Source organism: Naegleria fowleri (assembly GCF_008403515.1).
Source record: "Naegleria fowleri strain ATCC 30894 chromosome Unknown tig27, whole genome shotgun sequence".
Classification (NCBI taxonomy): Eukaryota; Heterolobosea; class Eutetramitea; order Acrasida; family Naegleriidae; genus Naegleria; species Naegleria fowleri.
This window is the reverse complement of record NW_025407959.1, coordinates 656344-675139: the sequence shown is the minus strand read 5'-3', so window position 1 is coordinate 675139 and position 18796 is coordinate 656344. Positions and strand designations below refer to the sequence as shown.

Below are 18796 nucleotides of genomic sequence, written 5' to 3'. Positions count from 1 at the left end.
GTTTTATTTCGTGTATTATTTATTTTCTAAACTTGGTAAACTTCAATTTCTGAAACTTTGAAAGTGTCGGATCCTGCTAAATAAGATTGAACTTGAGCATCTCTATATTTCAAGTTTTGTTTTTTCAAGGATTCAGGAAGGCTGTAACTTCTTCCTAAATTGCAATAACTATTTGTATTTACATTACACTTGTCTGCAATATAAATATCACCACCACCCCCAAACACTGCAAGGTAAGAGGAATGGCAATAAATAGCCTTCTCAGGTCTAGTCACAGGTAAAATTTCAAAAGTGCATGTTGAATCATGATATTTGAAAATAAATGCTTCTGAATCAGGTTTGCAATCGTCAGTATGATTCCATGTTTGTGTTGTGAAACCTCCAAAGATTTGATTGTGTTGTGATTTGATAATTGTGAGAGTTGGTGATTTTGAATCACATCGAGAATGAAATGTTTGTGCAGTGAATCCATCTCTGCTTCCACGATATAAAAGTGAACATTGAGAAACATTCAATTTCAGACTTGTGAATATCAATGAAGCTACTTTCGAATTCAAAATTGTGCTTGAATGGAATACTGTATCAATTTGTTGATCGACTTGTTTCTCACCCACATTCAAATGAATGGTTTCCACCTGTTCCAACTTTGTATTATTATTCTTTTCTTCAAATTGTTTTTTCAAACGATATTTCTGTTTTTTTCCCACTTGTTGATATGCTTCATGAAGAGAACAATATTTCTCTTGATGATCCTTCAATTCACCTCGTTTCACAGCATTCTTACACATTGGATAAAATACTTTCAATTTATCCAATTGATTTCGAACATTATTGGCAGCAGGAAAACGCAGGGATGCAAAATCTGCGTCATGACACATGATGTATTTTCTAAACTTGGTAAACTTCAATTTCTGAAACTTTGAATTTGTAGGATCCTGCTAAATAAGATTGAACTTGAGCATCTCTATATTTCAAGTTTTGTTGTTTCAAGGATTCAGGAAGGCTGTAACTTCTTCCTAAATTGCAACAATTCATATTTTCATTACACTTGTCTGTAATACTAATACCCCCAAACACTGCAAGGTAAGAGGAATGGCAATAAATAGCCTTCTCAGGTCTAGTCACAGGTAAAATTTCAAAAGTGCATGTTGAATCATGATATTTGAAAATAAATGCTTCTGAATCAGGTTTGCAATCGTCAGTATGATTCCATGTTTGTGTTGTGAAACCTCCAAAGATTTGATTGTGTTGTGATTTGATAATTGTGAGAGTTGGTGATTTTGAATCACATCGAGAATGAAATGTTTGTGCAGTGAATCCATCTCTGCTTCCACGATATAAAAGTGAACATTGAGAAACAGGTTTCTTCAATTTGAGAGTTGATGAAATTGAGAAAATTGCTTGTGCTGAATTCAATATATTGCTAGAACTGAATACATTCTCCGATTGACAATTTGAAATTTTCATTCCTTGAGTGTTAGCGTTCTGAATGTCACACCCAGTGAGATTACAATGTTCGAAAATGGAATTCTGTAAATTGGAGCCCTTCAAAATACATTCTTTCATATCGCATTCTTTTACGTTGCTGTCACTCAAATCACAACCACTCAAATTACATCCTTGTAGACAAGTCTTGTGAAATGACATTTTGGACATGTTACTGTTCTCAAAACTCACTCCTTTCAAATTCTTGTTATCAAAATTCACTTCTGTCAAAACGCATGAATTGAAAATTGTTGTGCTGTCTAGTTGGCAATCATTAAAACTACATGAAGAGAAATTCACTTGTTTGAATTCACTTTCACGTAAATCACATTTGTTCAAAGTTGAGTTTGAAAGATCTAATGATGTTGAGGAAGGTAGAGCCGATTGAATCAATTTACAAGCTTTCATTTTGGTATTTTCATTGAAGATAATAGTTTTCAAATTCACTTCTTGGAACACTGAATCAGAAAGATCAGAGTTGCAAAAGTTTGTTTCTGCTAAAAGACATTTCACAAAAGTGTATCCTTTCAAAACAGTGTTACTGAGATCACAATGACTCAAATTAGAGTTTGTGAATGAATTTCCACCCATCACAAAATTCTTCACATCTTTTCTTCCAGAGAGATCCACTTGTTGCATGTTGCATTGTGTGGCACGAGTATTATTGTCCAAAATATTTGTTCTCAAATCCACATCAATGAAGGAACATGTTGTGAAAGAACATTCTTTGAATGAAGTCTTGTCAAGTTTGGTCTTTGTAAAGTTACAACCATAGAAAATGCACTTATTAATGTCCGAATGTGTCAAGTCACAATTTGAAAAGCTTGTTTTACCAAAAGAATAGCCTTTCAGTCTCACTCCTTTCAGAGAGGCATTTGTGAAATCAATACCATCCAATTTGGTCGAAATGAAAGTTGTTTCCTTATCAAACAAACAACTTTGAAGGTTGGAGTTTGTGAAATTAGTTGAGTTTAAATTAGCACCACAAAAGTTTGAATTTCTCAAATCACATTTAGAGAGATTGCTGTTCGATAAACCACAAAACGAGAAATTACAACTATTCAAAACAGCATTACTGAATGTTGCCAAATCTTCTTTCAAATTCATTCCACTAAAATTCATTTGAATCATTTTACAACCAGAGAAGGATGTCTTGTCAATGAATGTCTCTCGTATTTCTATCTCTTTGAATGAACACGCATTCAAATCACAACAGCTTAAGTTTGTGCCTTTCAATTGACATTGAGTAAATGAACATCCTTTCAAAACAGTGTTACTGAGATCACAATGACTCAAATTAGAGTTTGTGAATGAATTTCCACCCATCACAAAATTCTTCACATCTTTTTGTCCAGAGAGATCCACTTGTTGCATGTTGCATTGTGTGGCACGAGTATTATTGTCCAAAATAATTGTTCTCAAATCCACTTGTTTGAATGAGCAATTGTTGAAAGAGGAACCACAAAAGTTGGTGTTTTGAAGGATGGTTGTTGAAAACTCACATCCCACAAAGGAGCATTTGCTTAGATTGTATTCACTTAAATTACAACCACTCAAATCAACTTGTTCCATTTTACATCCTGAAAGAGTTGTTTTGGAATTAAATTTCAGTTTTTGAAGAATGATTTGTTTGAATGAACATCCTTCAAGATTCGTGTTTGAGAAATTCATATCTGTCACATTTTCAAAAAAAGATCCTCTCAAATCAAGATTGCTCATGTCACATCCATTCACATTACAATTAATGAGTCGTGTTTTGTCGAACAATGATTGAGTGATATTTGATCTGCCTTTTAAATTACAATTTTCAAATTTACATTGCTTAATTTTGAGATTTTGATTTGCTCTGATGGTCTTAAAAGTCATATTTTCGAAACCACATTGCAATACTGAAGCATTATTGAGCTTGGTTAATTGAAAGGCACATCTATTAAAAGTGCAACCAGTTAATTCACTTTCTCTCAAGTCACAATTTGAAAAATTGATGTCAGTAAATGAAAAATCTACTAACTTCACTCCTTTCAGTGACGCATTCGTCAAATCAGCTCCGTCCAATGGAATACTTGTCAAACAAACAACCTTCCAGATTCGAATTTGTGAAATTAGTCGAATTCAAATTAGCACCACAGAAATTAGAATCTTTCAAGTCACAATTTGAAAAATCCACATTCGTCAAATGACATCCTGAAAAATCACATCCATTCAAAATACTATGGCTGAATTTAACATCTTTCAAATTCATTTTGCTCAAGTTAGAGGAAATAATTTCACATTGACTCAAATCCAAATGTTCCAATGGAAATACATTTCTCAAATCCATTCCAGATAATTTAAATGTGGTTTTTTGAGATCTTGAAAGATTGAGCAAATTCATAAAGTCAGTTTTTGCAATTTTTCGTTTCATGTTTGTTGTTGGTGTGCTTAAATATGAGAAACCATATTCTTCTTCACACTTTTCTAATTCATTCACCAAACGAGAGAGATGAAATGTCTTTGCTTGATTCTTGAGATTGATTCGAAGAGTTTCATTGGTTTTACTTTCGCCAAGAGTTCCATATTTTAACCAATTATAGATTTCTTTGAAAACATCCAATTCACAATCCACAAAAAAGACCTTATCTGTGAATTCAATACTTGGTGTTTCATACAATGGATGTTCTCCTGTGAACATTTTCTCGAATAGATTATCAGGTTCTCTTTCATTATGGAGAAAGTGGCCTAAAGAGACAGTTAACACTGTTCCTCCAACATTCAAATGAAGGGGTTTGTTGGAGTATTCCAATTTGTAACGAGACATCTTTTCTTTCTGGAATTCCTTTCTTTCCAATTCTAATTGTTTTTCTCGTTCTTAAAATTGTTTCATCAATTCCTTTTCTTTTTGTTTCAATTCATTTTCTGCTTGTTCCAAATAGAGAGAATGTTCTCGATCCAATTTCTGATTCTTTTCTTGAAACTCTTGTTCTAATTTCATTTTCTTTTCTTCAAATTCCTTCTCCAAATCACGTTTCATTTGTTCCACTTGTTGATACGCATCGCGAAGAGGACAATATTTCTCTTGATGATTCTTCAATTCACCTCGATTCACAACATTCTTACACATGGGACAAAATACTGCCAACTTGTCCAATTGATTTCGAATAATTTTCACAACAGTCACTTTTTCAGAGGAAAAATCACCTTCGTGACAGATTGGACATTGCGAGAGTGAATTGACACATTCACGACAGAATGTATTTCCACATGAAGAATGAACCACGGGATCATAGAAGGGAAAGAAGCAAATGGGACATGCTAATTCTTTATCGATCAAATCGAGATTGACATAATTGAAGGATTTGGAAGTAATTTTTTCGGTTGGAGTGATGACGGTGAGAGAGTTGTTTGTGGATGGGGATGGGTTCTCGCCAGTGTCGAGAGAAGAGTTGAGATTTCTCATATTTTTTTGGTTTGACAATCACGTTGAAGAGCTGACAGACATTTGACAGGATGACTGGCATTTTACAACGGTCAAGAATGCTTTACGGAAAACACAATGTCGTCATAAACAATTTCAGAATTGGAGAAACAATGGTTCATATAATGGGAATAGACACGGTAGATAGAGTTTGGTTCTTTAAGAGAGGATTGATTGGGTTGTGAATTTTTTTATTTGACGGCAAAAACATTTGACAGGAGAACATTTGGGCTTGATCTGTTTGTAATGAAATGCTGTAACTTTTGATCAAACAAACTTTATTTGAAATGAAAACCACTTTCGTTCATGGTTTGAGAAGTTTGTTCGAATGTTGGAGGTTGAATGTGAGATGAAGAATGGATTGAATTGTTGTTGTTATTAGGAGGCAGGGAATGGAAAAGAATGTAATACAAGGCAATTAACTCGTTCGTTAAGGGACAAAGTAGAGAATTTGGAAAAGCATCGTTGTGAGGAGAAGTCTCTTTTTGACAAGTGGCGTTCGTTGATGAAGCATGCATTTCGGAACCAATATTCACAGCACACGTTTGATTTGAAAAACTAGTCGCACAAGAGGCAATACTATTGTGAGAGCCACTCAACAGTCTCTCCTTCATCTTTTTTGTTTTTGAGACCTTGTTCTTCTTATCTTGATGTCTTTGACTACTGACATTTCTACTCCCATCATCACTCTTCATAGATGACGGAAATGAAATGATGGTGATATTTTCATTTCTCAAACGAGTCTTCATGGGTCGGTAGGTTTTCAACGATTCATTTGTTTGATGCGTATTTGGCTGCTTGTTGACATCGTGATGATGGAATGACAACACTTTGACTTCTTGTTGACAACTGGCAATAGCACTGTCGCTCGAGGAGAGACAAAGCTCGAAATAGTTTCGTTTGAAATCTTCAGTGTTGATTCCGTGACGAAGCTTTCTAGGACGTCCATGAGTGATGAAGGAATTCTTTGGAGATGTATTCGTTGAACTGTTTGTGCTTGAATTGGATGACATTTGGCAGCTCGAACTGTTTCTCTCTGAAGAGAATTCCATTGAGTTTAAACTGGAAGAATGAGACATTGTGTGTTTATTTTGTTGTTTTTAATTTCTGTCCAAGATGATTGTGTTCCACAACTTCTCTGAGAAAATGTTAAATGTTTCTTGATTGGTTTGAAAATACTTTTTGCAGTAAGGCATGAACTTGAAAAGACACTCTTTTTCCTTAGAATTTTATCGAAATGTAATCGTGCGTATTTAAAAAGAGCAGTACGGGCTCCGTGGTTGGTGGTTTTAAAGAGAGACATGCGAATGGTTTTCGATATCCAACTTACAAGGAGAAATTGTAATTCCAAATTCAGACAAAAAAGGAGAACCAAATATACATGACATTCAACAGGTTTTTTTAAAACCAAATAATTCTGAGATTCAAACGCGACCAAACAGAGCTGACCCAACAAAGTACAACCTTATCGCAATCAACACTTTCCACAAATGCGTTCTTGTCTCTCTTTACAATAACTCTTCTTACAAAAAAAAATGCAAACAAAAGAAGGCTCATCATTGTATTCGGAAGAGCAACAAAAAGATTCGGAATCATTCCTATCATCATCATCGGATTCCCAAAACAAATCATCATCACTGGAAATGCCATGGAGGTCATTAAATTCCAGAAAGAATGTACACTTTTTTGAATGTACCCATTCCGAGAGGCTTTCTCTCATGTGTACGTGTGTGCCAGGACTTGAAGAAATTGCAGCTCATGAAATTCGAGATAAATTTCAGAGATTGAATGGACAATGGAAGGATGATGAAAATAGTTCCTTTTCATGGTTTATTCATCATATTTATTGCGGGTATTGTGATGATGAAAATTCACAACGAGAGGATTCAAAATTGTCAAGTTCAACGATGAGTGAAGGTAACCGAGAAATTGTAAGAATTTTCGAAAGGAAGGATATGAAATCCATGTTGCAAGGAAAAACTATTGTTCAATTCGAATTTAACAACAATATTGAATCAATCTTTAAGACATGTATTGATGCATTGCTTCAGTGTATTTCTATTGTGAAAGTTCATATCATGGCTTATACTTTGGAAAACATTTCATTTCCATCTCAAGGAAAGTCAAATCAAGTTGCCTCGAATGCTATCAATAGTCACACTGATCTAGTGACAGAACAAATTGCAGAAGATGAAAAAAAAGAAAGAGAGTACGAAAGGAGATTGAGAGATGATCCTCAATTCAGATATATCATGGAAATTCATCAACAATTTCTTTCAAAGAGCTCATGTTGGAGAGAATCTCTACTCAAATGGATGCACATGAGAAATCTTTTATTTGCCAACAAGGAAGAACAACAGCTTCAGACTATTGAACATTTAAAATTCCGAATTACAGCGAAAAGAGCTGGCTCTCATCAATTCACTTCCAAAGAACTCTCATCTTATATTGGATTATTAATTTCTCACAAGTCGATAGGAAGTGAAAATGCAAAAATTGGACAATCATGGAAAGCAGATTTGTCAAACTATGATCTCGATATTTATAGTTATCTCTTTTTTGACACTTTGTTTGTGTGTTTTACACTGTGTGAAGAGAACGTTTGTTATGAAACATTCTCAAGAAATTTTAGGAGCGATCTTTTGAGAAATTCCACTTCCCTTAAACCCAATATTGCTTACAGCTTAATTCAATTGGCCAATGTTCGTGAGGGCGATGTTTTTTGTGACATTTGTTGTGGAACTGGAATCCTCTCACTCATGGCTGCTCACCTCTACAACCATCATCGTGTTCATGTGATTTGTGGTGATTATTCGAAGGAAGTTCTCGAAACAACCATTTACAATATGAATTTATATGTTGGGCGTGGCAACGAGAGACTTCATCTGATGAGTCCACTACTGTGGGATTTCACTCAATTGCCGCTCCAGACAGCCTCTGTGGATGTCATTTGTTCCAACCTTCCATTTGGAAAACAAATTGGATCTCATTCATTGAATAAGGAAATTTATCCTCCAATGTTTAGACAAATATGCAGAGTGTTACGTCCAAATGGAAGAGCAATTTTGTTGACCACTGAGAAACACTTGATGCAAAAATTGATGTCTGAGAACAAGGTGTTCATTGCATTGAATAAGCGTGTGTCAATTAATCAAGGAGGTTCTGAAGTGTTTGTTTACATTCTTGACAGGAAAAATAGAGAATGGTTCGTCAAGAATGATTCCACCAAGTGAGAAGTTCGCCAATGCTTTGAATTTTGGCAAGTTTGGGTCTATGAAATGTGAACTCGAAAATTCACTTGTCGATGATCATGTTTGTGCAATTACTTGAAAAGTATGTTCGATCATTCCCAGCCATTTTGACAATCCTCGATCATTGTTGTTAATAGATGTAAAGGAATCATTTTCTCTTTGAATGGCTTCATAACATGAGAGAAGTAAGGCAAACCACTCATCAATGAATCTGAAACATCGAACATCTCTCCCCATGACAAGTTCAATAATTCTCTGACAAGCATACTTTATGCAATACTCAAATTGTGCTTCATGTTGTGAAATTTGAACAGAACATGCTTGTTCAAACACTCGAAACACCTCATACAAACTCTGTTGAATAAGATTCCAAATGGAAGATTGGTCACTCGTCTGTTTCGATTTCTCTTCGCAGACTAATTCTCTCAAAACTCGAACATGATGAAGCGCTGTTTCATCAATATGCATGCAAAAATCGTACAAGTTTCGCATGACCAAGAAATCTTCAGTAGCATTCGTAAAATAAATTTCAGTGCTTTTCAAATCTTCGCAAAAACAATAATGCAAGAGTGCTTGTTCAATTTTTCGTCTATCCAACATCCACACTGCTGTATGCTTATTCAAGAATAGTTTACATAAATATTTCACAAAATAGAGCCGTTTAGATCGAGAGAGATGATCATCTTCCTCATGTGAAAATGTGTATGTCAAAGAAATTAAGTGTTGTAGAAATTTGGAATGAACCTTATCGTTTTTCATTCCAGATTCGAGTAATTTCGTATAGATTAATTGTTTCATTCGAAGCGGTAGTATTGAGATAAGTTGAAAATTACAGTGCCTATAAATGAGTAGAAATTTCATAACAATTCTGAACATGTAGGTGAGTGAATTTGCTACATGATCGTCGTCGTGATTTTTCACACTTTCCAAAATCATCACAAGTGTGTAAATGGAATATCCTAGAGTGTTTGTTGACTTTTCATGTCCATACTCTATTATTTCATTCAGTTGTTTTGTAAAGTTAGAATTTAAATGAAGGGTGTCAGAAGAAAAATATGAAATGTCAAATTCTTGAGAGAACAGTTTTTTCATGCTCGAAATGTTTCTAATTTCATTTTCAAATTTTTCAATAAATGTCTCTCTCTGCAACCAGTCTGTCAATGTCTTTCTTTCTCTCTGAGGTCTCACTAGTCTTTCCCATGAATAATGATATTTCATTTTGATTCTGTTGTAGAGTATATACTTGGCTCGATTTACAACTTTTCAAGAACAATTCTTCAATGAGTCTCATTCAACTATTTTACACGCTTACCTTTCATTCTTAATTTGTGATGAAAAAATCTTTCCAACACCGTTCTCATCCTTATATCCTTGGAAAATATTGAATCATCCTTGTCCTCCTCCATCACTTCAGCCGATTCTTGTATTTCATGTTGAAGAGAGGAAATATTTGTCCTTTCTTTCTCATTTCTTTCTTTAAAATTAGATATTAAATATTTTGCATTTTCATAATCTCTCAATTGTCCATTCCTCGCATATTCATTTTTCATATCATTTTCGACATTTTCCAATAATTGTTGAATTTGATTTTCAGTGTCAAGTTTCGTGGGAATTTTTAGAAATAATTTTGTAGCGTCTCCTCTTGGAATAAAACTCGTAAATGCCCACAATGCTTGATTTTCCTTTTTAAGCAATTCAAACACTTGATCAAATTGTTTTGAAAGGATGTATTTGGTTTCCTTCTTTCGATATTCCTTTTCCTCCTCTCGTGAAAATAATTCTCTGAAAATTGTGTACTCATCATTCTTCTTGTTTCGAATCAACAAGTCCGAGGAAGCGGAAACTGTGATGTCCGTCCTGGATGATGCATCCGAACGCTCTTGAAGAAATTGTTTTAAATGATTTTCCCGATTCCGATGGAATAATTGTTCAATTTTCGGAAGGATCTGTTCATTCCATAGGATGGATCGTTCTTGAAAGATTTCTTGATGGAGTTGGTCGGAAGCCTCTTGTTGCTTCTCGAGAAGAAGTTCGAAAAGCTTTTCGAAATGAGACATTTTTTCTTCGACAATTTTGTTTGCAATATTTGTCTGCAATATTGGACATTACAATGACAACAACAACAAATATATTTTCAATAGGAAAAGTATTCATTAAGAATTTTATTATTAAGCGGAGGTTCCGAAACATCTCTGTGCATCTCTCATGAGTGTACAATTATAAAAGTGATACGAGGTTGCCAAGAAAACAAACACATGCCAAAATTGATGGCTGTGGCACACAATATCAAACTTTCCAGGCCAAATTCTTTCAGGCAACTTGGTACTATAGAACAAAACACCAAGTGCATAAAATATATACATGTACACAACACCCATTAATCGAGAATTAAGCTCATCATTTTCCAATCCAAATAAATAAATTATATGGAAGAAGGGACATAAGCCATACATGGCAGTGAATCCAAAAACTGCAACTCTGAATTGTCGGTAATCTTCTCGTGAAAAGCGAGGAATGATAAACATGGCAACACAACTCAAACATAATGCGCTAATGCTAATAAGGTAGAAGAGTCCAAAATTTTGGTGACAATAGAATGCATAATATAAGGGAGGATAATCTTTGATGTTTCAATAATATCAATTATGGCACAATGTGAGTTGTATTCCACATTAAGTTATTTTCAAAAAAAAATGTCATTATTTCACAAGAACGTGACATGAAAAATCTACTTACAACTTCCACCAATGAGTAAACCAATGGAACTGATATCAATTCGAAGTAACATAATATACACCTTCTCTGAAATACTATTAAACCAATGATACAATAGCGATGCGCTAAATGCAATAATTGCAGTAACTGCATACACCACAAACATGGTCTTCTCGATAAAATTCTCTGTCAAAAATCCTCCAAAATATGAGGAATATCCACTATCATGTGTTTGACCTTGCGGTGAAGATGGATCCCACAAGAATATGACATCAATGGTCAAATACAGAAATACTAATGCACTCAGTAATGCAGTCCATATATTCAATGTTTCATTGTGAATTGAAAAGAGTGACATGAATGATTCCACAAAGTTCAAATTCATTCGATATCCTCCCCACACAAAATTTTCATACATGCTATTCATTGATGAAAATGCGTTGAAAATGTTACATTTCATGAAATGTTTGTGAAATCAAGTTGACATCATTGAAAAAGTTGCAACGTTTTCAATCTTAATTTACCAAAACAATTCTACTTACTAGACAGGAACTTTATGCTTTTCAGGATGAGAGCAATGAATCTTCTCTGTTGGATATAATTTAGGATCAAAAATCAAATGTTTGGAAGCCTTTCCGAAGGCTTTCATTAAATCATCATGATGATGATGTTGGTGGTTCTGAGATTGTTCATGAGAAGAGGTTGAAGAAGATACGGCAGCAACATCTTCTTTGGTGGTTGATAATTGTTGGGATACTAATCTCTTTCGTGGAATGTTTTGAGATGATTGATGAATAACGGATGATGAGGAGGAGGATGAATGATTTTTCATGGTTAATGTTGTTGTTATTGTTCTGAGTGTTTGGGCTGAAACAAAGGACAATTAGCTAGAAGGGAATGATGATGAGGTGATGATGATGATGATTCAATTAAAATCAAAAACTGTCTTATCCACAACAAGATAAACAATAATCTCTCAAAGAGCTCGTAATAATAATAATTATAGTGATGGTTTTTGATGATGACTCTATAACTGAAAGGTTTGAAAATCAGATCCTGGAACACAAAATCTCTCGGAGGGGTTCCGCCCGTGTACCACAGGTGAGAATACCACTCCGTAAGAAGGAGAAGAAAAGATTGAATAGGGTCACAAAGAGGGGACAATAGAATCGGTGTGGTCAATCTCCGAGAAAGCGAGTGAGAGCGGACGGTGTGGTTTGAGTTTATGTGCGATTCTTCCTTGCGAGAAGAGAATTTCAATTTTTTAGAGTTTCAAATTTTCGTTATGCGAAAATGTCGTCCACTTGAGGCGATGACTCTCTTGTCGACACCTCTCGATGAAATTTCCAAAGATCAATATGAATAATAAATCTTATTGAGAACCATCATGCGTTAATTGCAATTAACACACAGTCTTAATGTTCAATTTATAACAATTTCACTCGCCTAATATGGATAACGACAAAAAAAACCAAGACAACACTTCAACATGAAAAAGACGACATTGCAATAGTACAAATTTCTATTATTCAATATTCTATTCCACATCATCAAACTTTTTCAACACTGATAAATTCACAGGAGTAGTTCTTCCTCCCAACCACATACTGTAAATGGAATGAGCTTGCACTTGATTGGAATCATTCTCAAAACTGGATGCAATAGAACAGGTCTTCCTTTTTCTCCAGAACCATTTCCATAACCTCCACAATGAATCATGACCCAATTTAACACTTGTGTGAAATGTTTTTGAATGAGATCCTTCCCAACAATGTCTCTAAATTTTGGATTGTGTGACATTCGTGTCAATTAGCGAATCGATAGATGGTGTACATACATTTCAAAAAAGGGAAGTGTGTGAGGTCCGATAATTTGCTTCCACACTGATTATTAAAATGTCTCCATTTGATGCAAATTAATAATAAAATAATCATTTGAATGAATTAAATATTTAAATAATTTTCGAATGATGGTTAATATATATTTAAATTAATTTGACAACTCGGAACACATACTAACAATACGCAACTCAGATCCCCATTGATCTTTTGCATGTCTAAATAAATTATCAATGGCTATTTCATCCAAAGGATCATTGGGATAATAATAAATATGAAAGCTTTTGTTTCAATAATAATAAATTAATTAATGATCAGTAAGATGTATCATTTGGTGATAACTCAACATCTTGATCTTAGAAATTCTGATCTATAAACATACTGATAACCAATAATCGAATTTTCATCCACATTGACAACTGGCATTTTTAAAACTCAAAAACAATATATGGAAAGTGAGGGAAGAAAGCTTTGTGAAGAATCATATTTAATCTCTGAGTCAGCATAAAAAGAATAACCTCCCAGTTTTTTGACCTCTTGGATGTGAGGACAAGCACTTTATTCTTTTCTTTTTTACTTATTGACAACTCTCTGTCGCATGTTCATTCATTCGCAGTTCATGATTCACATCGAACAAGTGATGCAGTGAATCATGTGCCATTCGTAGAAAACCTCCTCCTTTCGAGACGATTCTCCAATTTGGAATTTTTGAGAAGTTTAACAAGCAACGAATCATGTAGATGCATTTCCTATCTCCGCTCGATTGAGTTTCTTTATTGGGAATGAATGTCCTTGACAACAACGAGGAGAACGAACATTATTAGACCGACGACGAGGTACGAAAGTGTTTTTTAAACAAAAACAACAAACCACCAACTTTATAGTCACCATCGAGAGTGCTTTTCAACAACACACGAATTGTTTAAACGAGAGTCAAAGATTGGTTTGTTGAGTTATAGGTAGGTATTGAAGGATTGAATTTGTGGTATATGTTGACTGTAAAGATTGCGCGATCCCACACAATTCACAGGGCTTCAGTTTTTCAAACGACAGCATCAACATCCACCGTGGTATCGATTTTTACTAATTTGTATTTTTATTCACATTGTAACTCCTCGGTTTTTCTTTGTAACATAGACTTTCATTCTTGACACACCATCTGACAGCCATCAAACCAATAGCACGAGGATGACCACTTTCCTATTTGGCCTATCCTCTTTTTCATCGTTAGCTCTTTCTTCCCTTGTCATCACCAGCACCACCAGGAGCATCAGTAGAAGCTCCTCATCAACCACCTCTCTCTTTGCTCTCCAACAAAGGACCAACGCCACTGAACCCAAATGGGTCTCTGCAGGTGAATCGACAGCCAATCTCGTGGTTGATGCTCTTACACTCATTGTCTTTCTTCTTCTCTACATTCCAACGCTTCTCATTTACATTAAACGAGAGAGTTGGCTCATGTTTTGGCAAATTTTGACTCGAAAGAAGTTGTGTGGATGGTGGGGATTGAAGCTCACTTCGAAATGTTTTTCGAAAAGCGCTCACCAAGATTTTATTCGAAGAACTCAATCGAAAGAATTTTTCTATGTCTTACTTCACTCCATGTTGTTGTTTTATGCTTTTCGAATCGTTCATGAAATTGTCACCATTGTGCAACATTATTATGAGATGGAGAAGAATGCGACACTTTTCGAAACCTTCAAACAAATTCGAAGAGTTTTCGATTATGGAAGTATTTATTGGTATTTATTTAATTACAGTTTAATCATGCCCATTTGGTTGAAAATCTGTCTCTCATGGATGCAAGAAGCCAAACGTAAGAAAATTGTCACTCGTTGCATTTATGTCTTGTTGGTATTGTGTAACGTTTTCGCCGTTGTGGGTTTGTCCTCGTTGGTCGTGATGGCCATTCTCTCCTTAGCCAATCCTCAAATTGATTATGAAAAAACAAGAAGAACTATCCTGTATGCCTTGGCAGCTCCTCTCGGTTCATTGGGAGTAGTGTTGATTCTTATTTTGAGCATTGTGGCAGTGATTGTGATTGTGAACATGATTCGAACGACGACTTTGGCTGAGCCAGAAGCCTCTAATCGAGAAGTTTACATTACCCAAAAACAAACAATTGTGAAATTGACCATTGCTGTCGTCATTTTAGGAATTGGTGTCATTGTGAGAATTGTGGCAGTTGCCATTTATAGTATTGACTTACCGAGCTATGTGATTTATCCATTGGTGAAGGGAATTCCTGATGTTTTATTTGGGTTGTGTGTCATTCTCATCTTTTGGCCTTACAAACTTCCAATTTTGAGTCATCCAGTTCAATTCATTATGCAAGATTTGAAATTGGCCAAAGTTGTGAAAACCAAAGCCAATGTGGATTTATCAAATCCTTCATCGACAGGAACGACAGCAATGAATGGAAATTCTGTCAGTCGAGTGGAAATGTTGAAAGAAGAGGCGAATATTGACAGTGCTGTAGTGGCAAGTTCTCCAATTTCAAGTTCTGGAGATCGATCCTTCCCTTCACCACGTGTTCATTTGCTAAATAAGGAAAATGAGGCATCGACGACAAGTTCGGGCACCACGACAACTCCCAGTCACACTAATTCGACTCCTGTGGAAGTTTCATCAAAGAGTGAAATTTCACATGCAAGTAGTAGTGGTGTGGTTGTGAATAGTGAAGAAATTGAAACCATCGTTTAAGTGACATGATATCATTCATGTCAATGGCTTGTTCGGCACAATGTTCGTTGTCACTTGCCACTATTCGAATACTTTTAGCAAATTTCCAAAAACAGTCAAACTCAGTATCACTCATATTATTGAATCATTTACAAGTCCACACAATGAACATTCAATCCAACCTTCTCATTCAAAACAAACTCTAAAATCTCTTTTTCTCTCAACATTCATCACATTCTTCATTTTCACACACAAAATGTCATCCTTCATTTGTAATTCCATTCAAGAAAATCCTCCAAATTCTTCTTCTCTCATCAACAATAATACGAAACGCCTCAACGACAACCTTCCATCGTGTCCCCTCGTTGAGAACGTCCAATCAGATCCACGACGAGCACTTCCCGAAGGTATTGAAATGGGAAAAGAAAGTATGAGTGGAAATTGTAATAAGGATTCCGATGTCGATGCGTTGATTGGATTCAAAGAATCCGATCCGAGAAATTTTGAAAATTCTGAATGGATGAGACAACCACAAGAAGAACGAACGACAAGAATTTAGAAATAACATGAGAAGGGGGTTTTAAAAACCTTAATTCTCTGAAAAACGTGACTCGACCTTCTCGAACAAGGGGAAAATGTATTAAATTTTCACACAACAAGTCACCATTCAAAAGTATTATGAAATTTGACACTTATTAAAAAACATAAAGATGCGATCAATCACAAGAGCAGTAAAAACAACTTGAAGTAAGTTTGCCACAAAAAAAAAGGGGCATTCTCCAAAAACAAGTCGTCTCCTCTCAGCTGTCATTTAATTTTCACTTCGTACATAAATTGACAAGTTGAAGCTGTCATCAAAAATATTTTCAAAAACAAAAAAAACATCTCTCTCTTTCAGTACATACATTCACACACTCTCTATCACTCAACATGTCCACTTACAAAGACTCCTCTGAAGCTGTCATGTATGACAAGAATGGTTTGCCAATCTACGGAATGGATCTCGAATTGGTATGTGTTCATCTTTTAAAAAGTGTATCCGAAATAATCATTCGTAACAATCTTTTGTTTTTGCTAATCAATCTGCAATGATGATGACTGCGGCTACATTTCGAATTATCCATTTCCTTTTTTTATCAAAATGGATGAATCTATTTGTGATCTCTGCGTGTTCCTTGTTCCTATATTCTCTCATTCTGTGTGAACAATCAAACCCACACAACAAACACCACCACCACTACTCACACATACGATTATTGCCTTGCCAATTCCACAACAAACACAACAACAACAGGCCAAGAAACAAGCAAGCCGACACGACCCAGAGAAGGAAGCAGAAGTCCGTTCCTGGATCGAAGCTGTTACTGGTGAGAAATTCGCATCCAAAGATTTCCAAGAAAGTTTGAAAGATGGCATCTTGTTGTGTAAACTCATTAACAAGATCAAACCAGGCGCCATTCCAAAAATTAACACTTCCAAACTTCCATTCATGCAAATGGAGAATATTGGATACTTTTTGAAGGCTGCTGCTGACATGGGTTTGCAAAAACATGACTCGTTCATGACTGTTGACTTGTATGAAGGAAAGAATCTTCCACAAGTAACTCAATCATTGTACATTTTCGGATCTGTCGTTCAAAAGTTGCCAGGATACAAATTGCCAAGATGTGGTTTGAAGTTGGCTGAGAAACGTGAAATTGAATTCACTGAAGAACAATTGAGAATGGCCAATGCTGAAGTTGGGCAACAATATATGGCATCCATTAAGCACGATACTGGTCGTTCAATTTCTCGTGAAGTGGTCAAGACTCGTGATGTTGGTGACCAATCTGCTACCAAGCTTTTGAGTGAAGCTTCCATCAAGCACGACACTGGACGTTCAATTTCTCGTGAAGTGGTCAAAGTCGGTGACACTGGTGACAAGCGTTTCACTTCTCAACAAAATGAAAAGTCCATTAGTCATGGTCATGAGAGATCGATCCATAATGAAGTTGTTAAAATCAAACCATCCACATCTTCCTCAAAGAGCAACGATAATTTGGATCTTGAAGAATTGGAGAAATTAGCTTCATTGAGAGATAAGGGAATTTTGACTGAAGAGGAATTCCAAGCCAAGAAGAGACAAATTCTTGGTTTGTAAACAAACTGTGTGTTGCGACTCCAAGTTTTGAATTTCAAAAACCCACCAAACTCAGACGTGAATAGAAGAAATGTTCTATACTCAGCTCCTTCATGTGTGACCAATAAAACAAAATTTTGTGAATAATTCAATTGGGAGAGGGTGATGAATGGATAACGAAAGAAGCCCAACAAAACTGCGATTTGCAAGGTTAATGTTCTTTTTTCTTTGGTATTCCAATATTGCACACAGTGGCAAACAACATACCCACAAAACAGGTTTTGAATAATTCATTACAAATAATTTTGATTGTTATTATTTCACATGAAAATATTGAAATACATAATGACAGCAAAGAACTTTCTCTCTGTGAGTTTCGTAAATTCAATCAAAGTAGAAATATTGAGGTGACAACGTGACGATGTGTGTTGACATCGGATGGATCGGTGGCTCTAGACTTCTCAATTATTCTTCAGATGGAGAATCAATATTTGGGAAAGCTTCAGCAAGTGATTTCTTGTGTTTGTTTTCGGCGTGCTCTTGAAGAACTTCACGTTTAGTGGTACACAAGAATGTTTGTTTACAGACATTGCATTGGTAAGTTAATGCCTTCTCATTGGTCTTGAGTTGAGAGCTAGGCTTCTTTTGAAGAGTAGCCATCTTCTTCATGTTTCTCTCTCCTAATGGGTCATTTGCGAGTATTGATCGTCGTTGTTGTTTTACGTTTAATGATCAAGACATGATGATTGAATATGAATTTCGGTTATTATTAAAAATAATAAACCATGATAAAAGAAGCATCAAATCATTTCGCCCAACAAGAGTATTTCAAAACAACACGAATACGATAATGATCATCATTTACCATAATTACGACTTCGGAATGAACGAAACACTTACTCTTCTGTGCAGCTTTGGCTCCGTTTTGGTTGGCCATCTTTTTGGCAAGTTAAAAAGCAAGAAGCAACTATTTTTTTTTTAAAAATATCCAAAAAAAATTGCCTGCTTTCATCACCGTAATTCCGAATGAGGCATTCGAAAGATGATCAAAAATCTTCTTGCGAGTCATGATGATGATCACCTTCGTGAAACAAGAACTCTTTTAAGATTTTCAAGAAAACTTACCGCATAATATTTTGGAATTTTTTTGTTATTATTATTATTGAAAACGATTTATTTCCAGTATTGTGTGTGTTTCATGACATTCGAGTATTCAGGAAAGACCACGAAAAATCTTTATCAGGAATATAGA

The 18796-nt window shown here is 35.3% G+C and overlaps 12 protein-coding genes across 12 annotated transcripts; 4 read left to right on the top strand and 8 right to left on the bottom strand.

Moving 5' to 3' along the window:
* Positions 1-26: 26 nt before the first annotated feature.
* FDP41_001798 (uncharacterized protein) lies at positions 27-878 on the bottom strand (the record flags this gene model as incomplete). The annotated part of the gene is made up of 1 exon (XM_044704921.1): positions 27-878. One exon carries the CDS (start codon positions 876-878, stop codon positions 27-29), a length of 852 nt encoding a protein of 283 aa, XP_044564168.1.
* Positions 879-888: 10 nt separating this feature from the next.
* Positions 889-4282, bottom strand: FDP41_001797 (uncharacterized protein; the record flags this gene model as incomplete). Its single annotated transcript, XM_044704920.1, has 2 exons — positions 889-3503; positions 3565-4282. 2 exons carry the CDS (start codon positions 4280-4282, stop codon positions 889-891), a joined length of 3333 nt encoding a protein of 1110 aa, XP_044564167.1.
* Positions 4283-4333: 51 nt separating this feature from the next.
* Positions 4334-4921, bottom strand: FDP41_001796 (uncharacterized protein; the record flags this gene model as incomplete). Its single annotated transcript, XM_044704919.1, has 1 exon — positions 4334-4921. One exon carries the CDS (start codon positions 4919-4921, stop codon positions 4334-4336), a length of 588 nt encoding a protein of 195 aa, XP_044564166.1.
* Positions 4922-5217: 296 nt separating this feature from the next.
* Positions 5218-6018, bottom strand: FDP41_001795 (uncharacterized protein; the record flags this gene model as incomplete). The annotated part of the gene is made up of 1 exon (XM_044704918.1): positions 5218-6018. One exon carries the CDS (start codon positions 6016-6018, stop codon positions 5218-5220), a length of 801 nt encoding a protein of 266 aa, XP_044564165.1.
* Positions 6019-6474: 456 nt separating this feature from the next.
* On the top strand, positions 6475-8172 carry FDP41_001794 (uncharacterized protein; the record flags this gene model as incomplete). The annotated part of the gene is made up of 1 exon (XM_044704917.1): positions 6475-8172. The coding sequence occupies one exon, from the start codon at positions 6475-6477 to the stop codon at positions 8170-8172; it is 1698 nt and encodes a 565-aa protein (XP_044564164.1).
* A 75-nt stretch (positions 8173-8247) lies between these two features.
* On the bottom strand, positions 8248-10247 carry FDP41_001793 (uncharacterized protein; the record flags this gene model as incomplete). Its single annotated transcript, XM_044704916.1, has 2 exons — positions 8248-9449; positions 9503-10247. 2 exons carry the CDS (start codon positions 10245-10247, stop codon positions 8248-8250), a joined length of 1947 nt encoding a protein of 648 aa, XP_044564163.1.
* A 111-nt stretch (positions 10248-10358) lies between these two features.
* Positions 10359-11737, bottom strand: FDP41_001792 (uncharacterized protein; the record flags this gene model as incomplete). The annotated part of the gene is made up of 3 exons (XM_044704915.1): positions 10359-10810; positions 10927-11324; positions 11448-11737. The coding sequence occupies 3 exons, from the start codon at positions 11735-11737 to the stop codon at positions 10359-10361; spliced, it is 1140 nt and encodes a 379-aa protein (XP_044564162.1).
* A 743-nt stretch (positions 11738-12480) lies between these two features.
* FDP41_001791 (uncharacterized protein) lies at positions 12481-13169 on the bottom strand (the record flags this gene model as incomplete). Its single annotated transcript, XM_044704914.1, has 4 exons — positions 12481-12682; positions 12743-12788; positions 12921-13024; positions 13126-13169. The coding sequence occupies 4 exons, from the start codon at positions 13167-13169 to the stop codon at positions 12481-12483; spliced, it is 396 nt and encodes a 131-aa protein (XP_044564161.1).
* A 762-nt stretch (positions 13170-13931) lies between these two features.
* On the top strand, positions 13932-15446 carry FDP41_001790 (uncharacterized protein; the record flags this gene model as incomplete). Its single annotated transcript, XM_044704913.1, has 1 exon — positions 13932-15446. One exon carries the CDS (start codon positions 13932-13934, stop codon positions 15444-15446), a length of 1515 nt encoding a protein of 504 aa, XP_044564160.1.
* Positions 15447-15681: 235 nt separating this feature from the next.
* FDP41_001789 (uncharacterized protein) lies at positions 15682-15984 on the top strand (the record flags this gene model as incomplete). The annotated part of the gene is made up of 1 exon (XM_044704911.1): positions 15682-15984. The coding sequence occupies one exon, from the start codon at positions 15682-15684 to the stop codon at positions 15982-15984; it is 303 nt and encodes a 100-aa protein (XP_044564159.1).
* Positions 15985-16355: 371 nt separating this feature from the next.
* Positions 16356-17565, top strand: FDP41_001788 (uncharacterized protein; the record flags this gene model as incomplete). Its single annotated transcript, XM_044704910.1, has 2 exons — positions 16356-16436; positions 16720-17565. The coding sequence occupies 2 exons, from the start codon at positions 16356-16358 to the stop codon at positions 17563-17565; spliced, it is 927 nt and encodes a 308-aa protein (XP_044564158.1).
* Positions 17566-18009: 444 nt separating this feature from the next.
* Positions 18010-18481, bottom strand: FDP41_001787 (uncharacterized protein; the record flags this gene model as incomplete). Its single annotated transcript, XM_044704909.1, has 2 exons — positions 18010-18224; positions 18445-18481. 2 exons carry the CDS (start codon positions 18479-18481, stop codon positions 18010-18012), a joined length of 252 nt encoding a protein of 83 aa, XP_044564157.1.
* Positions 18482-18796: the final 315 nt, after the last annotated feature.